Source organism: Mustela nivalis, assembly GCF_964662115.1.
Source record: "Mustela nivalis genome assembly, chromosome: 10".
NCBI classification, from domain to species: Eukaryota; Metazoa; Chordata; class Mammalia; order Carnivora; family Mustelidae; genus Mustela; species Mustela nivalis.
Window position 1 is genome coordinate 56074525 of NC_139029.1, and position 19366 is coordinate 56093890.

The 19366-nt window shown below is 34.1% G+C and overlaps 1 protein-coding gene across 2 annotated transcripts in view; it reads right to left on the minus strand.

The window, feature by feature from the left end:
• ANKRD13C (ankyrin repeat domain 13C) overlaps window positions 1-19366 on the minus strand; it is a 98350-nt gene that overhangs the window by 69460 nt on the left and 9524 nt on the right. For both annotated transcript variants that reach the window (XM_082686462.1, XM_082686463.1), the window contains exon 2: window positions 6419-6460. In XM_082686462.1, the coding sequence (XP_082542588.1) occupies window positions 6419-6460 (42 nt within the window). The remainder of the gene's footprint in view (window positions 1-6418; window positions 6461-19366) is intronic.

Here is a 19366-nt window from a genome sequence, read left to right on the forward strand (position 1 = left end):
AAAAAGAGAACTACAGGTCAATATCCCTGATGAACATGGATGCAAAAATTCTCAGTATAATACTAGCAAACTGAATTCAAAAATACATTAAAAAAATCATTCACCATAATTAAGTGGGATTTACTCATGGTTTGCAACAATGACTCAATCAATGTGATACAGCAGATTAATAAAGAAAGGATAAGAACCATATGATCCTCTCAATAGATGCAGAAAAATCATTCGACAAAGTATAACATCCATTCATGATAAAAACCCTCAATAAAGTGGGTTTAGAGATAACAAGTCCATAATAATAAAAACTATAAAGATCATATATGAAAAAACCATAGTTAATATTCTCAATGGGAAAAAACTGAGAGCTTTCCCTCCACCGTCAAGAACAAGTCAGGGATGTCCAATTTCACCAGTTATTTAACATAGTACTGGAAGCCTTCACCTCAGCAATCAGACCACAAAAAAGAATAAAAGGCATCCAAAATCAGCAAGAAAGAAGTCAAACTTTCCATATTGGCAGCAGACATGATACTCTACATAGAAAACTCAAAAGACTCCACCCAAAAATTGCTAGAACTCATACAGGCTTTAAGTAGTCTCAGGATACAAACTCAATGTACAGAAAACTGCTGCATTTCTATACACCAATAATGAAGCAGCAGAAAGAGAAATCAAGGAACCAATCAATCCCATTTACAATTGCACTGAAAAACAGCTAGGAATAAATCCAACCAAAGAGGTCAAAGACCTCTACTTTAAAAACTATAATACACTGAGGAAAGAAATTGAAGATGACACAAAGAAACAGAAAAACATTCCATCTTCATGGATAGGAAGAACATATATTGTTAAAATGTCTATACCACCCAAAGCCATCTACACATTTAATGCAATGCCTATCAAAATACCAACAGCATTTTTCACAGAGCTAGAACAAACGATCCTAAAATCTGTATGGAACCACAAAGGGCCCCAAATAGTCAAAACAACACTGAGAAAGAATAGCGAAGCTGAAGGCTTCACAATTCCAGACCTCAAGTTATATTACCAAGCTGCAGTGATCAAAACAGTATGGTACTGGCACAAAAACAGACACATAGATCAATGAAACAGAATCCAAAACCCAGAAATAGAACCACAACTATATGGTCAACTAATCTTCAACAAAGCAGTAAAGAATATCCAATGAAAAAAGTCTCTTCAACAAATGGCGTTGGGAAAACTGGACAGCAATATACAATGAAATTGGACCAACTTCTTCCACCATATTAAAAAAAAAGAAAATTCAAAATGCATGAAAGACCTAACTGTGAGACCTGAAACCAACAAAATCCTACACAGGTAGCAATCCGCTGGACATCAGCTGGTGACTTCTTTCTAGATATGTCTCCTGAGGCAAGGAAAACAAAAGTAAAAATGAACTGCTAACTTGATCAAAATGAAAAGCTTCTGCAAAGCAAAGGAAACCACCAACAGAACTAAAAGATAACCTATATGGACTGGGAGAATATATTTGCAAATGACGTTTCTGATAAAGGGTTGGTATCCAAAGTATATAAAAAACATATAAAACTTTGACAACCAAAAAAATAATACAGTTAAAAAATGGCAGAAGACATGAATGGACATTTTCTCAAAGAAGACATCCAGATGGCCAACAGACAGAGGAAAAGATGCTCAATATCACTCAACATCAGGGAGATACAACTCAAAACTATAATAAGATGTCATCTCGGACCTGTCAGAGTGGCTAAAATTAACAACACAGGAAAAAAACAATAGGAAACTGTATGGAGTTTCCTCAGACAGTTAAAAACAGTATTACCCTATGATCCAGTAATTGAACCATTAGGTATTTACCCAAAGGAAACAAAAACACTAATTTGAAGGAGTATATGCACCCTGAAGGAGTACATGCGCCAAATTATGGAAAGACCCCAAACGCGCACTGGGCAATAAATGGATAAAGTAGAGGTGTGCTACACACACACAGACACACACACAGAGGAATATTACTCAGTCATCAGAAAGAATGAAATCTTGCCATTTTGCAATGATGTAGATGGAGCTAGAGCATATTATGCTCAGTGAAATAAGTCAGAGAAAGACAAGTACCATATGACTTCACTTATGTGGAATTTAAGAAGGAAACAGATGAACTTGGGGGGTGGGGTGGGACAGTGAGGCAAAGCAGGTAATAGACTCTCAACTACAGAGAACAAACTGATGGTTACTGGAAGGGAAGTGGGCAATGGGATGGTTTAAATGGTGGTGGGTATTAAGGAGGACACTTGCAATGAGTACTGGGTATTGTATGTAAGTGATCATATCGCTAAATTCTACAACTAAAGCTAGTATTACACTGTATGTTAACTAATTGGAATTTTTGAAAAAGAAAAAGGAGGTTAACAAGGAAAAAGGATGACAGCCCAGCTAAAAAGAATATTTTTAAATAAATAAAATGGATTCTCCAAGAAACCTAGGATCACGGGGTTTTATGTGAGTAGCTATAGATGTGTGTACATATAACGAAGTTAGGGCAACATAAACGTGGATAGGTATCTACAGACTTACAGAACTATTTCATGATAAACTTCTGCATGAAAAAAAAATATCGCAAAGTACTGTGTATGGTGATTCAACTTCAGTAAAAACAAACTAAGCCCCTATGTGATATAAGTAAGGAGAAAGGGGTACAAGGATACCACTAGGCTATTAATGTTAATTACATCAGGGAAAAAAGTAGAAGAGATGATACTTTTCTATATCTTTGTGCTGTTTTATTTCTATTGTTTTGGTATGTATATATTAATAGCCTAAAATCATTTAAAATTTTTAATTTAAAATTATTAAAAAGATGGACAATTTAAAGCAATATTCCAGTTATATAAACTAAGGCATAAGGTATGACTTATACATATGCTAGACATGTCAGCTATGTTTTCTAATACGCCATAAAGCCTGAATGGCTACCCATCACAATTCAACCAATGTAGAAATGAGTAACTTAAAAAAGTCAGATAATCATAAATATTCCAGTCACCTATGACATATTCTGATACATTAAAAAAAGAAAAGGCAGGATCAATCAAATCCCTTGCCCAGTAATTTTAACAGTGAGTAATAAAAAAACAAGATAGTTAACAACAAGGCACTAAGGCTTAAAAAATGCATAAATGAGCCACAAAGAAGTTAGGACCTGAGGAAACTGAATAAAATGAAGTTATGAAGAACAGAAATCACATACAAAGAAGCAAGAGCTATAAAGATAATAAAATATAAAGAGAGAGAATAGGATAAATAGGACAATGCAAAGAAAGAAGAACATCCAGAGAAAGACTCTAATGAGAGTAAGAAATCATATTAACTCTAGAGTTATCTTAGGGAAAAAAAGTTAAAAACTGCAGATCCAGAAGAATGAATTAAAAGGTGCAGCACTGTGCTCGCTTCGGCAGCACAAATACTAAAAGGTGCAGCAACTGGTTTGATGAACCTTTCTTTGATGTCCAACCAAAAGGGTAAGAAATAAAGAAATAAAGATTACTTTTCTATTTCATCTTCTAAAGATTCCTGAAATCTTCTTTAGGTATAATTCTCTTTCCACTTCAATTCAAATCCATAATTCAACAACTTCCCAGACTAGAAGGCCAACATGGTCAACAGACCCAGAATTTCAGGAAAAAAATCAGACTTTAATGTTGAAAAAATAGGTAATACTGCAAAAGTCGTAGGATATCCCTCTTTAAGTCAATCAACAAATACTATTTGTCCTTTTCCTGTGTTTACAAACAAGCATACAAATAGCAAGTTTTTCTTCAACAATGATATCAGTAAAGGTATAGCATATTTATCTCTAAGGAAGAAGATAAAAGAGAATGGATTGCCATAGACTGAAGAGTGGTACAATGCAAAATTAATTTATAGAATTAATAAAGTAGATGTTTTATCTTCCACTGCACATTTCAGTATTGCTCCTGTTTAAGCAAATCTCAAAAATATTAAACGCCATAAAGAAAAAAACAAAAGAGTATATGCAACTAAAGAAAATGTAAATGGATCAGCATATTATCTATAGTACCTACTCTAGATGAAAAGGACTCAGAAAAAGTGAATATTATTTTCAGACCCTGAATCATCTAACTAAGTGTTCTGCAAAAATACATTCCACAGAATTCTAGTCTCTCAAGATACATGTGGAAAAAAAAAATCAAATAACTTTGGGGAACAACGACTATGTATCCACCACCTGTCCCATCTTAGAAGGTCACAATGCATATTAGCATATTAAAGTTCTAAGAAAGTCCACAATAAAAAAACTGCTTAATACATATTAACCCACTATTTTCCAAATTGATTTGACCTGAAATTACTATTTTCCTCTAAATATTTATCAGTATGCCATAAAACTAATGTTCTATGAAATATGATTTAGACAGGCTAAAGTAAACCTATGATAAAACATAACAATGCCATTTCTTTTTTTTTTTAAGGTTTTATTTATTTATTTGACAGAGATCACAAGTAGGCAGAGAGGCAGGCAGAGAGAGGGGGGGAAGCAGGCTTCCTGCTGAGCAGAAAGCCCAATGCGGGGCTCGATCCCAGGACCCTGAAATCATGACCCAAGCCAAAAGCAGAGGCTTAACTCACTAAACCACCCAGGCGCCCCAACAATGCCATTTCTGTTTTTCTTTCAATACTCTATTATAAAAAATTTCAAATAAAAAGAAAAATAGAAAGATGATCACAATAAACACTCAAATACTCCATACTGAGTTTCAACAGTTGTTAACATTTTATCACATTTGCTTTGTCTTCCTCTTAGCATTATATATAATAAATGTAATTTACACATATATAAAAAAAAGCAGACACACCATAGGAGATAGACATATAGTAGGTAAGCAGGTACATAGAGAGAGATGTGGCAGGGGCGGGAAGCCTGATTTCTCATATAGTCCTGGTCATTTCTCTTCCTGAGATATAATCAGTCCTCATTTCTTGAGTTTCTATAATATGTAGCCACTTAATAAATCTCTGTTTACTTAGAAGTTACTCAGTGAGTGTTCCTTGCAAGAAGGTATAAAAAAAAGTATAACTAGACAAACCATAAGTGACTCTTAATCTTACAAAACAAACTGAGGGTTGCTAGGGGGAGGGGGGTTGAAAGAAGGGGGGGTGGGGTTATGGACACTGGGGAGGGTATGTGCTTTGGTGAGTGCTGATTCACAGACTTGTACCCCTGGGGATAAAAATACATGTTTATAAAAAATTAAAAATTAAAAAAAAAAGTATAACTAAATTTTAAAAAAGAACTAAAAAAATTTGAGTCACCAATTTATATAGAATTAAAATCAAAATTAAATCAGTCTGTAGATCACATGCTTAAGCATATAAACTTAAAAACCAAACTAATGGAAAAAAAAAAAACTAACAAAAGAATTTTGTTTCTCAACAAAGCAAGTTCTGGTTACACTCCTGGGATCTGCATACATTCAGGTCAAATGTTTACACCAAAAGTGTTATACCATGTAACAATAACAGATGTTCCATAATGATACTTCTAGATCAACAGAAAGAAAAGTGTTAACAAAACTTCAATACCCTTTTTAAAAATTTAAGACTATATGTTTTTAAAAATTTTTATCAAACACATCTAAAATTTAAAAATCCAGCATCAAAATGTTGCCGATCCACTACCTGAAATCCTCCCTTTCCAGGATCACTGGGAAGATTTTATTACTTCTAGGGATAGCCATAAAAAGTAAATCTTTTAGGGGCACCTTGGTGGTTCAGTAAGTTAGCCACCTGCCTTATGCTCAGGTCATGATCTCAGGATCCTGGGATCAGGCTTGCATCTGGGCTCCCGGCTCAGTGGGTCTACTTCTCCCTCTCCCTTTGCCTCTGCCCCCTCACCACTCATGCTCTCCCTCTCTCTCTCTCAAATAAATAAATAAAATCTTTTCTTTTTAAGTAAATCTTCTAAATCATCTGTCGATGAAGGTTTTTTTAAATTAAAGAATATACAAGTTCCATCTTACATAAAAAAGGTTAGTCTTCTGAGTTTAGATATATAAAATAATCCTTATTAAAAATCTTATAAACTCTTTGAATATTAAAAGGATTACAATAGTTAATAAATCTTAATAGTTGGAAATTATAAATACTTACTTGATAAAATAATAAAATAAGAAAAAAACATAGTTTCAAAAAGCATAAAATTAGTACAGGATTTCCACTAACTCTTAAGTTAAACTACGGAAAATGAGAAAATATTAATTTTAATATACTGAGTCCTAACTCAATTAGCCAATAAAATAATCAGGTAGATTTTGAAAAACTCAAAAAACAAAATTTAAAAATTTTAACTAAATCTGAAATTACATGAGTGAAGTTAAACATAAGAAAGGAAATATTTACTAACCTTTATTTCCTAACATCACAGCAAGATGTAAAGGAGTGTTTCCTAAAATTAAAGAAAAATTATATTAGTATAAAAACATTGGAAATTTTATTTAAAGGTGGTTTTATTTCCTTCAGAAATTTCACTGACAGATTTGAAACAAAAATAATGTGACTGCAAAATGATCTTCCTTATAGGCAAATTCAAAGAAAGAGAACATGCCATGGTTTCTAACCACAACGTATTTTATTCCTCGCTCTTCAACGCTCACCTAAAAAGGATACTCAGTTTGCTTTTGAGGTTTCTTCTCCCAATAGATTTCATAGACTCCTTTGTTTCTAATTTCTTTATCATATCATTCTTTGTTCATTCAGCAATTTAAATACCTACTATATACTCATCTTTGGGGACAGATACCAAAAAAGACCTAATCGCAGTCCTCAATTTGTTCAGAAGTCTTATATGAAAATAAATAACTGCTATTCTTATTTATCAGAAGAGAGTATAGCATGATAATGGAACACAAAATATAGCTCCTAATTTTGCCTGTACAAATACAATTAACTATTGAAGAGGGATAGATTGGAATGAGTCTTGAAAAATGGATTAGAAATTTAAAGGCAAACAAAGCAACAATGACTAGTATTCCATGTCAAAAACAATACCCCCAAATTAAATTCAAATGCAATAATAGTTTATATTTAGGAAGCAAATTTTTATTTTATACTAGTGGCAGTAAAGAGAATAGTAAATAATGAAATTGGAAAGATGAGCAAAAGATAATGATGATTAGAAGCTATGCTATGAAGTTTGGACTATAGCCTATTAGTTGCTATATAATGATTAATTTAATTTCAAAATGACATCCTAAGCCACCTCATTAGCCTAAAAACATCTTGATTATAAAAGAAAGCAAACCTACAGTAATTTTTTTTAAATAACAGAAGATAATTTTTTTAAAGGTTTTATTTATTTGACACAGAGATAGAGAGTACAAGTAGGTGAAGCAGCAGGCAGGAGAGGGAGAAGCAGGCTCTATGCTGAGCAGAGAGCCCAATGTGGGGCTCGATCCCAGGACCCAGGATCATGACCTGAGCCAAAGGCAGAGGCTTAACCCATTGAGCCACACAGGCGCCCCAACAGTAGTATTTTAAAATAAAGTTACTGAATAAATTTATGTATACTAATTTTCAGATATTAGCATTTTTACAGAAGGTACCACATGAACAATTTTTGTCAATAAAAGCTGCACACTTACCAAAAAATCAAATACAGGATAAAACAAGATATGACTATGATTTAAAAACCTTATATATGATCTACACCAATCTCTTAGCTTGACAAAACTACCAAAATGGTAAACACACACACACAAAATCTTTTGCTCAATACAAGCACAATGGAATATGAATTGTTGGCTGTAAATACAATTTTTGTGCAAAATTTAGGAGTTTAATAAATTCATTAAACTTATATTTTCTCTGTAAATAATTTCACAAAACAAAAACCTGAGCTACAATCAATTTCTTCATCTTAATATTAGAACAACAAAAACAATAAGAAGATTTGGGGACATAATTCACATTATGATTTTCCAAAATAAAATTTCCCTTAGCTTCTAGGCAGTTTTCACATCTCAAAACGAATTCCAGTTGAGATATGCAAACTTTGTTAATAATCATACATTGAAGCATGTCCCCAGAAAAGAGGTTTTGCTCACAATACTACTTAAGTAAACTTCATTAGGTACCAAGCTATCGGTATAAGACCATTTTCCAAAAAGACAAACTTCAATTTTCCAAATAGCTCAGACTTTTTTAGGGAGCTAGGTATCTTCCTTCAGACCGTTATCTAGTTCTACAAGTTTGTATTTTTCTCTTAAAGAGTCAACATTCATTTAGATTTACTTACCATTTTTGTGCTCTACATTAATTACTTCCTTTAATTCTAACCTTCCATCACAATCATTTTTCGTCTATCCAAAACATATCCTTCAAGATTACCCTTTGTGGAGGTTTGATAAGTGATCTCCCTCAGGTTCTTATTTGTAAATGTGTGTTCAACTTCTAATCTTGAAGAACACTGTACCGAGTATCTAATTATTGACTGGCTGTTATTTTTCCCCTGCACTATATTGGTCTTATGGTCTCCTTTTTTGATGAAAACCTAGCCATAGAACTTTCTACCCCTCCTCTAAAATTAATGTTGACATTCCTGGCTATATATCATCAGCCATTTCACTTCAATGTGGAGTCCTTTTTTAATTCTGCTTGGGTCAGACTTCTTGAATCTCCAAGTCAGTGTCTTTCAACAGTTCTGTAAAACTCTCAGCAAGTATCTCTCCAAATACTGCCTTAGTTCCATTTCTTCTCTTCTCTTTGGGGGTTCAATTATAGTAGAACTTGTCACCTTTTCTATGTTTTTTAAATTTCTTTCCCTTTCCATTTTCATTATAGATATGTTCTTCAAACCTATTTCCAAGATCATGAATTCTGTCTTCTTCAGGATCTAAACCTGTTAGTAAGCCTATTTATTTAGCTTTGAATTTCAGCTTGTATTTTCCATTTGAGAATTTCTATTTAGTTCATTTTCAAATACATGATTTCAATTTTTATTGAAAAATAAAATATTCAAACTAAATAATATTCAACTTGTCTCTTATCTCCCAAGAATATAAAAAATACTATTATATTTAAATCCTCTAATAATAATTACAAAAAATGAAGCTCTGATGGGTACCCTCCCCACCAGTTCTCACTCATGTTGTTCAGTTTCCTTAAAGTGCTGGTCATCTTTAATTATATACTGGATATAGCATTTAATGAGCTCTCTATATAAAAACTTGGAAGCCTAAGCAACAAATCCTCCAGATACTTCCACTTGCTTTTGGCATGTTGGCTGGGGGTACTACACTTCATTAACCCACGGACTGACATTTTTTTTCTGGCCCTCACAAATGACTCAAAGCTGTGCTCTAGCCTCCATCAGAACTGATTTACCTTTTGGTCATTCGTATTCCTCAGTTAACAGCCCAAACAGCAGTGTTTAAGAGATACCCCACATTTGGTAGGCCCTGACCTCTATCTTTTGTCCTCTTAGCCCAGAGAGGCTATAAAAAGTGCTGCTCAGCCTCTTAACTACTTCTTTTGGCTTTGCAAAAACTACTGAGGCAAAATAACCTAAAATGTAAGGCTCAAATCTTTGGATTTCCATCTTCTGCCAGATCTTGACCCAGTAATTCTCTTCTACCTCATTAGATCTCCAATACCCTTAAATTGAATATTTTATTCTTATTTGCTTCAAAGGAAGACTAGTCCTAATCATCTAGTCTATTATTACTATAGGCAGAAATTCTACTTCTATTTTACTTGCTAACTTTTCTCCGAATCTGTAATTCTGTGCCTTCCATTCTTTGGTACTGTTAATGCATAAAGATGAGATAATTTTATTAGCACTAATGATTATAACTTCTATCACAATTACTTTCTCGGTGCTTTTAAGTCATTTTTACCTGAAGTTCAATTTTATCAGTAATTAATCTTGCCATTCATATTTTTTTATCATTAACTCAAGAATAAATTTTCCATTTTTTCCCATCTCCTTTAGATGTGTCTCCTAAAAGTCCTTTTCTTCTAACAGATGTCACGGTTACTATTTTTGGAAATTTTTTCCCTACTCCTTCCCCTCAATGACAAACCTTATACACTAAGTACATGAACCAGGGAGAACACATGACTCAAACCTAACCAGTTTGATATCCAACTAGAAAATGTTTCAGGAAATGGCACAACAACCACCTGGGTCAAGGTTCTTTTCCAAAAGTTTTTTCTTTTCTTTCTTTCCTTTTTTCTTAGAACTCATAGGGAAGACCGTCTTTTACCGCTAGAACTACAGTGCTTTAAGATGAGTATGGGACCAAATATTCTCTACAACATAGTTTAGTGGTTCTCAATCAAGGACAATTTTACACCAAGAGAACAGCTAGCAATGCCTAGCACATTTTTGGTTATAAAAACTGAGGAGTGGGGGTGCTAATGCCAGCTAGAGAGTAGAGGCCAAGGATACTGCTAAATACCTTAAAATGCATAGGACAGTTTCCTCCCACAAAGAATTCTCCAGCACAAAATGTTAAGTACAGAGGTTGAAAGCTGAAATAAATAAAGCTCAGTTGCAAGAGAAAAGGAGGAAGCTCTAACAGCAAAGCTAAGAGATTATTTAAAAAACAAAGCAACAACCAAAAAAGAGTCCTGACCTGCAAGAACTGTAGATACATACATGTCCAATACTAGCTCCTACCCTACCATTTTCAGTTATATGAATCAATAAATACCTTTGGGCATAAGCTAGTTTGCAATGAGTTTCACTTACAATGGCAAGAACATTACTAATGTGATACAGAAAGAGAAAGTCTTATTTATCATAAACAGACTTTGGGAGACTCCTATTTTGTAAGTGCTTTTGTTTTTCTTATCTATTCTTATTTATTTAGAATTTTAAAATGTAACTTATCTTCTGCAGTAACACAGAATATAGACATATATTTTAAATTCTATTTGTAGCAAAATTAATATCTTTTTAAAAAAATGTTTTTAAACTTACATTTATCTAACAAAGTAAAGAAATAAACCACACATTTGATTTCCTTTTTCTTTCTTTCTTTTTTTTTTTTTTTTAAGATTTTATTTGACAGGTGCCTGGGTGGCTCAGTGGTTAAAGCCTCTGCGTTCAGCTCAGGTCCTGATCCCAGGGTCCTGGAATCGAGCCCCGCATCATCGGGCTCTCTGCTCAGCAGGGAGCCTACTTCCTCCCTTCTCACTGCCTGCTTCTCTGTCTGTAAAATGAGTGAATGAAATCTTAAAAAAAAAAAAAAGAAAAGAAAAGAATAAGATTTTATTTGAGAAAGAGCACATGAGCGGGGGGAGGGGTAGAGGGAGAGCAAGAGAAAGAAAATCTCCAGCAGACTCCACTCTGAGCATGGAACCCAATGTGGGGCTCGATCTAATGACCCTGAGATCACGGTTTGAGCTGAAATCATGAGTCAGATGCTTAACCAACTGAGCCACCCAGGCACCCCAATTCCCTTTAACAAAAAATGAGAAAGTCCACACTTTTATTTCTCATCTCCATTTTTGTTTCATTAATTTAATGAGTAGTTATAAACCTTTTTCTTACCCTTTATAGAATATGTACATGTCTTCTAAATTTTGAATCGAAAGATTTTTTTTGGAAATTAACTCTCAAGATTGTAATCATATTTGCTATGATTATTAGATTTCATGTATGGTATATTTAACTGGTTTCAATGTTCATTATCAACCCTTTTCTGATATAACTTCTCTTTTATTGTATTAATCATGTAAATTCATCTCTTATGAGCTGGGATACTTCTTTGAATAATACTTTTCAGGAATGACAGCATGGTAGTTACTCTATTTTCTAGAACATTGTTGTTTCCACAAATGAATACCTGCCTAGAAAGAATTCTACAGTTGGAAGATATTAATAGCAAGCATGTTCTAATATTGGAGAGGTCTGAGGCAAATTAATATTCATTTGTTCAATAGCAATCTATGCTCTTTACTTGTATATGTGTAGAATTCTACATTAAATTTCAAAATATCACCAAAATATGAAGAATCTCTTTTCATTGACTCTCCCTGGAACACAGTATGAGCTCTGACTTTGGAGTCTGAACCAATTTTAGATCAAAAATGTTTTCTTCCCTACTTACAGCTTTGAGTACTGCTTCTGATTTATTTATTCTATTTTATTCTCTGGAAATACATACTACTCATAACGTGAAATCTACTATTTATCCCTCATTCTTTACATTTTTCTCCTTTTCCTCTAATCTTTGCTTTCAAATTGATTTTTATATCTTTCATCCAATTTTCTATATTGTCAAGACTTTATTTAACAGTATCTTCAGGATATTTATAATGATACATCTTTTATAATGAATTATTTTTCAAAGACCATCAAATGACTTTTTTTCTGCTCATCCATCCTGAAATGAAGATTTATTCAACTCTAGTATGGGAAAGGACAATCAGCCCCCACTTTCCTCTCAATTTGTTCAAAAAATGAACAGCAGAAACCCCTTCTAAACTCTGAAGCTGAAAGAATAAGCTGATATTTAAGCATTTTCCTCTGAGACTCTATTCTAATACCCTAGATAAAACAAAGCGAATCAAAGAGTTGAGAGACAGCTGCTGCATGGAAATCAAAGAGAAGGAAAATGGTGCAAGACATACTCCTAAAACTACAAAACAGCATTGAAAGAAATTAAATAATACCTGAATAAACAGAAAGACATCTGAGTTCATGGATTCAACATTGGTAAGATGACCTAATGCTCTATAATTTCAAAATGGTCTCCTTCAAAAAATCCCACCTGGCTTTTTTGAAGACAATAACAAGTTGAGCCTAAAATTCATATAAAAATTCAAAGTACCCAATCTAAATTGAAAGAGAACATCAGAGTGGAAAGATTTACACCACCCAATTTCAAAACTTAGTCCAAAACCATAGTAATCAACACAGTATAGAGACAGATCTTTATAAAGACAGATCTGTCTTCTATAAAGACAGATCTATATATTAATGGATCAATCATTTTACACACAAAAATTAATTCAATATAAACCATGGACCTAAATGTCTGAGCTAAAACTATAAAACTCTTGGGGGGGGAAAAATGAGGAAATCTTTGTGACCTCAGATTAGGTAACAATTTCTCAGATACACCAAAAACACAGCACAGAAGCATGAAAGCAAAAATAAACTGACCTTCATCAAAATTAAAATGTGCTGCATTTAAGGAAAGTGAAAAGACAACTCAGAGGGGAAAATATTTTGCAAATTATATGTGTAATAATATCCAGAATATATAAAGAGCTCTCACAACAAAATAATATTAAAAGTCCCAATTTTAAAATAGGAAAGGATCTGAATAGCTTCTTCTCTAAAAAAGATAAACAAATGGCCAATAAGTACATGAAAAGATGCTCAAAATCATTAGCCATTAGGAAATACAAGTCAAAACCACAATTAGATACCACTTCATATTCACTAGGATAGCTATAATAAAAAAGAACACAAGTGTTGGCAAAGAAGAGAAGGGAAATAACCTCATATAAAGTAAAATACTGTAGCCACTTTGGAAAAGAGTGTGGCAGTTCCTCAAAATGGTAAACACAGAGTTGCCACACAATCCAACAGAAGGTATATACCCCCCAAAATAAAACATGTCCACACAAAAACTTACATACAAATGTTCATAACAGCATTATTCATAATACCAAAAAGTAGAAACAACTCAAATGTCCATTAATTGGTGAATATATAAATAAAATGTGGTACTTTCATGCAATGGAATATTATTTGGCAATAGAAAGGAGTGAAATTTTGATATATGTTACAACAGGGATGAACCTTGAAAACAATGTGCTAAGTGAAAGAAGCCAGGCATAAAGACCACATATTGTTTTATCTCACTTACATGAAATGTCTAGAATAATCAGATCTATAGAGAAAGTAGATTAGTGGCTATCTAGGGCTAAGGGAAATGGTGGGAGGGGTTGGAAGTGAAAGGTAAAGGGTACAGGATTTCTGTTTAAATTGTGGTGATGGTTACACAACTTTGAATACACCAAAAGTCATTTAACTGTACAGTTTAAAAGAATCAAATGTATGGTATGTGAATTATACACAATAAAGTCATTTAAAATAAATAAATGGAAGATAAGTGGGGGATAAGTAAAGTTGCTAGAATTGCAAATATTTATTCATGTTCCTAATGATTTCTTCCTTAAAAAAAGCCTTTGTACCGGACATCTTATTTTGCCTTAATAATCATCACCCAGGTAGTGGCATCTGGGTCTCTCAATCAGAAGAGCATCTGACTCTTGATCACAAAGATGTGAGTTCAAGCCTCACACTGGGTACAGAGATTACTAAAAAAATTTTTTTTAATTTTAAAAAATCATCACCCAGGTTAGTCTAGCTGTGTACTAAAAAGGCTTTCTTGCCCACTTGCTTGTTTGGTATGAATTTTTCTATTCAATAAAGTACTAGAAATAGCGTAATTTTTTTCCCTACTGCTATAATCCTAAGGACAACAATAAACAAAGGCAAAAGGAAGGGGTAGGCTTGCTGCAGGGCACAAACTTGCTCCTACCATCTGTTTCCCATATATCTTTTAGAGAGAGAGAGAGGGTGAAAGGGATGGGGAGGCCAGAGGGAGAGAGAATCCCAAGCAGGTTCCATGCCCAGTACAGAGCCTGATGTGAGGCTTGAACCCATCACCCTGAGATCATGACCCAAGCTGAAACTAAGAGTCTGACACCCAAACACTGAACCACCCAGGCACCCTTCTGTTTCCCATATTAGGCACATTCTCATCCTCCAATTCAGGGATGTGACATAAATAAGGTTTAACAAAATGTAACCACTTGCTGATTTTTTATCCATGGCTGATGGCTGCTTTCATGCAACAGATGGTACAACCTGCAAGCTTAGCCTATACTTACTATCTTGCCCTTTTTTAAAAACAAAAATTTTATTGAAGTATAATTGACACACAATGTTACATTAGCTTCAGGTGCATAACATAGTGATTCAATAACTGTAACTATCTTGCTCTTTTATTGTGTTCATAGACCCATGCTGTAATCAGTAAGGGTTTCATGTCATACTGCATTGCTTCCAGGAGAGAACACCTGTCAGTCAATATAATTTCTATATTTAACCACATATTACTGTTATTAAAATCTTCTCTCATAATCTAGTTTACTTGATTCTAGAGTTATTATTGTGTTTTAATATAAAATTGAAAAAGAAGTTCAAACGTTCTGTTATTTTTCCAAAATTTTACCTGGAGGTAAAACCCATTCACTCTCACTTAATAAATATTTACTGAGCATTCTATGTTCTAGGCATAGTGCTAGATATTAAAGATTCAACCATTAAGAAGCTAGAAATAATTCTTGTTCTCACAGAGCTTATAGTCACAAAAGAGAAAAAAACAAAATGCAACAAAATAGACTGACAGGTATTCAGAAAAATAACAAAAAGCTAAGACCAAAAATAATAATGAAAGACATAACCTAATTCTTCAGGCAGGAAAATCCCTCTATGAGGTAATTTTTAAAATGAGCTCTCAAAGAGGAATAAGAACTAAGAAATCAAAGAATGAGAAGAAAGGCATCACAGAGAACAGAAATAACTTGACAGATTCAAGGAACTGAAAGAAAACAAGTATGACCAGAACATAGAAAAAAAAGATTTGTATAAGATTATATCAGAGAATCAGGCAAGGGTCAGATCATGCAGGTCTCCATAATTATGGTAAGCAATATGAACTTAGGGACACCTGGGTGGCTCAGTTAAGTATCTGTCTTTGGCTTAGGTCATGGTCCCAGGGTCCTGGGAATTCTTGCTCAGCGGGAAGTCTGCTTCTCCCTCTGCCTACAGGCCTCCCTGCTTGTACATACTCTCTCTGTCATATAAATAAAATATTTTAAAAATAAAGAAATATGGGACGCCTGGGTGGCTCAGTTGGTTAAGCAGCTGCCTTCGGCTCAGGTCATGATCCCGGCGTCCTGGGATCGAGTCCCATATCGGGCTCCTTGATCGGCAGGGAGCCTGCTTCTCCCTCTGCCTCTGCCTGCCATTCTGTCTGCCTGTGCTTGCTCTCTCCCCCCTCTCTCTCTGATAAGTAAATAAAATCTTAAAAAAATAAAAAATAAAGAAATATGAGCTTACTGTTAAGTGGAGAAAGCATCTAAACAGGGACATGACATCATACAAATTACATTTCAAGATCACCCTTATCACCATATACAGAATGGAATGGAGGGGCACACAGAAATTAGATATGAGTTGGTGCAGTATTCCAGGGAAAAGATAATAAAAACTGGTCTCAAAGCGGCGGTGGAGACCAATCAGTGGAGACAGAAAGTAGGGTGTTCAAAATAACCTGTTAGTTAGATATGTATGGTTAGGAGAAGGAGGTAAGACAAATGATCCCAATGACTGAGGCTTGAGCAAACAGATAATTAATGATATGATTTAATAAATGACTAGGTGGCCAGATGGGAGAGGATAAGGTAGAAAATAACAACATTTTAAACAAGCAAATTTTGAAATATCTGAGATTCCCAAGTGGAGATGATTATAAAATCTGGGAACTCCAGGGAGAAGTCCAGATTGAGATATAAATCTGACATTTAAAACCAAACATATAAATTTGTGAATACCCATTTTTTCCCTTAATACTAGAAAAGGTAGTAATAGTTACCCTTCTTCATTTCTCTATCTTCCAGGAGAAAAGGAAAAAAGACCATGTTCTAAATGGTCACAATGGTGACAAGAAAACAAGGAACTGGTAACATCAGTTGCTGTCAAGAAGGATAACTGAGTGGGTAAAGATGAGTGAGAGTAAACTTTTTTTAAAGGGGGACCAGAACTCAGGATCCTAAGATAAGATCTGAGCTAAGATCAACAGTTGGAAGCTTAACCAATGAGCCACCCAGGAGCACCAGGAAGGAAACTATTTTTATAATGTATTGTTTATGTCTTTTTATAATTTTGTAGCATTTAAATGTAGTAACTTTTGAAAAAATTACACAAATTAAGGAGAATCCACCAAAGTCTAGATACAGTATCTAGGTTAACTAAGTATAAAGTGGGCCTTTATATACCTAAATTATTACTGTTTTCTTAAACCATCAAGGAATATATAGATGAAAGGGTGGGGTGCCTGGGTGGTTCAGTCAGTTAAGGGTCTGCCTCTTGATTTCAGCTCATGTCATTATCTCAGGGTTGTAAGATCGAGCCCCAAGTTAGGCTCTGTGCTCAGTGTGGAGTCTGCTTTAGATTCTCTCTCTCTCCCTCTCCCTCTGTCGCTACCCCCTTCTAAAAACTAAAATTTGGAAAGAAAAAAAAGGGGGGGGGGGGTAAATCATCAGTACCCACTGAAGTAACAAACTAAAATTACTGTAACACGTCAAAATTAATCACATTTTCAAAAGATTTATGAACTAGAAATGACTTTGTACTCAATCATCCAATCCCTCTCACTTTACAGGTAAATACATAATCAGAAATACACATATAATTAAGGATACCAAAAATCATGCTTTGATTTCAATATTTTAAATGCAAATCATCATTTTCTTCATCCTCATCCTCTTCCTCCTCTAGCCAACACTGGAGTTACTTCACTAGCCAAATATACCATGAAACTAAGGGCTCAAATGTCCCAGTTAAACCTCAGCTTTCTAAAGCTTTCCTTAACCTGCTGCTTCAGCTAACTTGTTACATAAAAGATACTAAAAACTTAAAATAACCTTCTGCCAACTTTCCACAATGTAGCTGTTAAATCTGAAATCAGATGCCTTGGTTCTAATTTGGTAAATAAACTGAATTCTGTTCTGCCAAATGAATAAAAAACATTCCAGTAACATTAAGAGCACTGCAGTGCTAAAGTATGCAAATTGCCAAACAAAAGGCTAGCCATTAAAAGGGCATCCATTATATGTGCCCAGCACTATGCAATATACTTTATAAACCTTATCTTAGCCCAATACAGTGAGACAAATATTACTCCTACTTCACGGGTAAGAAAAATAAAGTTAACACTAGTTAGGTAATTTCCTAAAACTATATATCTAGAAATGTGTGAGTCATGACTCTAAAATCTATATGCTTTTTACCAGACCAATTGTTTTCAAACATTTTGGTCTCAAGACCCGTTTTATACTCTTAATAATTATTAAACAACTTTTATATGGATTATTTATATGGACAAATCTATTGATATTTATATTAGTAATTAAAATTAAATGTTATAAAACTTTAAATTTACATTTACAATCACTCCATTACATATCAATATAAATTTATGAAAAAATAATTGTTTTCTAAAATGAAAATAAATGACGAGTATGCTATTTTAAACTCTTAAAAAACTAAAATAAATAAAAATTAAAATAAATAAATAGCCAGATTTTTATAATTATTTCTGCACTGAATTGTGGGAATTTTGCTTTGGTTTGAAGTATATGAAGAAAATCTAGATACAGAAGAGACGCAGTTGAAAAAAAGAAGAGTGGGGTGCCTGGGTGGCTCAGTGGGTTAAAGCCTCTGCCTTCAGTTCAGGTCCTGGTTCCAGAGTCCTGGTTCCAGAGTCCTGGGATCAAGCCCTCCATCTGGCTCTCTGCTCAGCAGGAAGCCTGCTCCCCCACCCACCCACCAAACTCCTCTCTGCCTGCCTCTGCCTACTTGTGAACTCTGTCAAATAAATAGATAAAATCTTAAAAAAAAAGAAAAGAAAGAGAGTATTTTAATAGACTTCTTAAATAATTATATTCTTTGCTACTACACCAGAACTCAGTAAGTGGTGATTTTTTTTTTAAGATTTTATTTATTTATTTGACAGATCACAAGTAGGCAGAGGGGTGGGAGGGTGCGGGTGGGGAAGCAGGCTCCCCGCTGAGCAGAAAGCCCTACGTCCATCCCAGGACCCGCAGATCATGACCCAAGCCAAAGGCAGAGGCTTTAACCCACTGAGCCATCCAGGAACCCCAGTAAGTGGTGATTTCTTAAAGGTTAGCAGCAATGTGAAATCTAAAATCCTATCAATAAACTTTTTCTATTGAGTTACACTGAAATGTACTGGTTTCTCTTGAACTTTAAATGGATCTTTTACTGATGCATGATTTTAAAATACCATGTACTGATCATTTGAAAAATATAAGCTGACTGAGTTATACCGATCTTCCAAATGTCAACCCATTTCACTATACCAAAAAAACAAAAACCACACATTTGGTAATATCACCAATCTGACCAGAGAAGTCTTTAAATATTGGGAAGCTGTCAAACTTAGTAAGAGAAGCTGTCAACATTAGTGTGACAACGACAAATTTCCCAAATGTTAATTTTTGATTCAAAGCTTGAATTTTT